At 54.2% G+C, this 1,888-nt stretch overlaps 2 protein-coding genes across 2 annotated transcripts; both read right to left on the reverse strand.

Moving 5' to 3' along the window:
• Positions 1-13: 13 nt before the first annotated feature.
• On the reverse strand, positions 14-1,357 carry LOC112390452 (lysine-specific demethylase 4D-like; the record flags this gene model as incomplete). Its single annotated transcript, XM_024731406.1, has 1 exon — positions 14-1,357. A coding segment is annotated over exon 1 (1,294 nt), but the record flags the coding sequence as incomplete, so codon positions are not given.
• A 21-nt stretch (positions 1,358-1,378) lies between these two features.
• Positions 1,379-1,860, reverse strand: LOC112390453 (lysine-specific demethylase 4D-like). Its single transcript, XM_024731407.1, has one exon. It carries the CDS (start codon positions 1,829-1,831, stop codon positions 1,379-1,381), a length of 453 nt encoding a protein of 150 aa, XP_024587175.1. The 5' UTR covers positions 1,832-1,860.
• Positions 1,861-1,888: the final 28 nt, after the last annotated feature.

A 1,888-nucleotide genomic window follows, 5' to 3' on the forward strand; every position in this document is an offset into this window, starting at 1 on the left:
GGCTGGGTCGGGCCGGGCTCCCCAGAGGTGCAGGTGGCCGCAGCATCGAACTGGGCTGCTGAACAAGAACCCCGGGCCGGCGAAGGGCGCCAGGACACAGCAGGCACAGGGACTAGGTGGCGGGTCCCACTGTCCAGGGTTACAGGCACACGTGGGCGCCGAGCGCGGCGTGGCTGGTGGTGCCTCGGGCCCAGAGCGGCTCCGCAGGCAGCGCGAACCTCCCTCCAGGCGTTCAGGCCCTTGCTGCTGGGCTCCGTGGGCCGCCTGTGGTCCACCACGGTCCGGTCCTGCCCGCGTTTCCACAGCTCGTAGCGCTCCGGTTGCAGGATGCGCACGAAGGCGTCCATGGAGAAGGTGACCCGGGCCTCCCCGCAGCTGCACTGCGACGCCACTTTGCCAAAATCGATCCAGCGCGGGGAGGCGAAATTGATGGCTTCCGCACAGTTAAAGCCGTGGTTGAAGCCAGAGTGGTAGCCATAGGGAAACGTCACTATGAACTCTCCAGCCTCCTGAGTGACCCGACCGAAGGGGATGCCGTTGTCCTTGAGGACGGTGGGCGAGATGAGAGCCACCTTGTGCCGCAGGAATGCCTCACAGCCCCGCGAGCTGCCCGGAAAAAGCTCCCTGGCCAGGCCTTCCAGGCGCCGGCCGTGCTCCGGGGGCACCGCGTACCAAGTCTTGGGCTCCCCGAAGTGCAGGTAGTTGATGCTGTAAAGGTCCATGTCCTCCGTGTGCCAGGCGAAGGCGGTCTTCCACATGCCGAAGTAAAGATAGGGGGTGTTGACGCCTTCGATGACCACTCCGCACTCTTGTTCCAGCAGGTCCTGAATGGTTCCCAGGTGTCCAAGGTTCCACTGCTTCGTGTTTTCATCAAATAAGGAGCCACTGACGTCCGCACCATAAACCGGTGAATCATAGGGGCGCGTTTTCCAATATTTTCGCTCCAGTTCCTCAAAATCAGAGTAGAATGGAGTCTGGTGTTTTTCACTGTTTGTTAAGCGGCGATACTCACGCACGGTCATGGCTTTCTTCTTTTTGTGGTGCTGAGTAAACACACCTGCGTGCCCAGAAATTACCTGCTGGAGGGGAGCGGCTATTAAGATGTCATCGATGTCATCATAGGTCTTTCTGGCTTTCCAGTCCTGGGGTGGAATTACCTTGGCCAGGCCTGCTCGGTGTGCACCTTGGGATTCCATATAAGCAATGTATTTATCGAAATCATTAAACTCTTCTTTGGTTGGACGAAATACCATTATGCTACAACTTGGGTTCTGGGCCCAGGTGGACTTAGACTTCATAACTTTCATTAATAAGCAAGAAACCCCCAAGTTTTTACTTATGTTCTGGATAGGTGAGGATGCTGGAAACCACTATTTTTTCAAAAATGGGTTGGAGTATATAAGGAGCCACTGACGTCCGCACCATAAACCGGTGAATCATAGGGGCGCGTTTTCCAATATTTTCGCTCCAGTTCCTCAAAATCAGAGTAGAATGGAGTCTGGTGTTTTTCACTGTTTGTTAAGCGGCGATACTCACGCACGGTCATGGCTTTCTTCTTTTTGTGGTGCTGAGTAAACACACCTGCGTGCCCAGAAATCACCTGCTGGAGGGGAGCGGCTATTAAGATGTCATCGATGTCATCATAGGTCTTTCTGGCTTTCCAGTCCTGGGGTGGAATTACCTTGGCCAGGCCTGCTCGGTGTGCACCTTGGGATTCCATATAAGCAATGTATTTATCGAAATCATTAAACTCTTCTTTGGTTGGACGAAATACCATTATGCTACAACTTGGGTTCTGGGCCCAGGTGGACTTAGACTTCATAACTTTCATTAATAAGCAAGAAACCCCCAAGTTTTTACTTATGTTCTGGATAGGTGAGGATGCTGG

Source organism: Neophocaena asiaeorientalis, unplaced genomic scaffold, assembly GCF_003031525.2.
Source record: "Neophocaena asiaeorientalis asiaeorientalis breed wild unplaced genomic scaffold, Neophocaena_asiaeorientalis_V1.1 scaffold4156, whole genome shotgun sequence".
Lineage (NCBI taxonomy): Eukaryota > Metazoa > Chordata > Mammalia > Artiodactyla > Phocoenidae > Neophocaena > Neophocaena asiaeorientalis.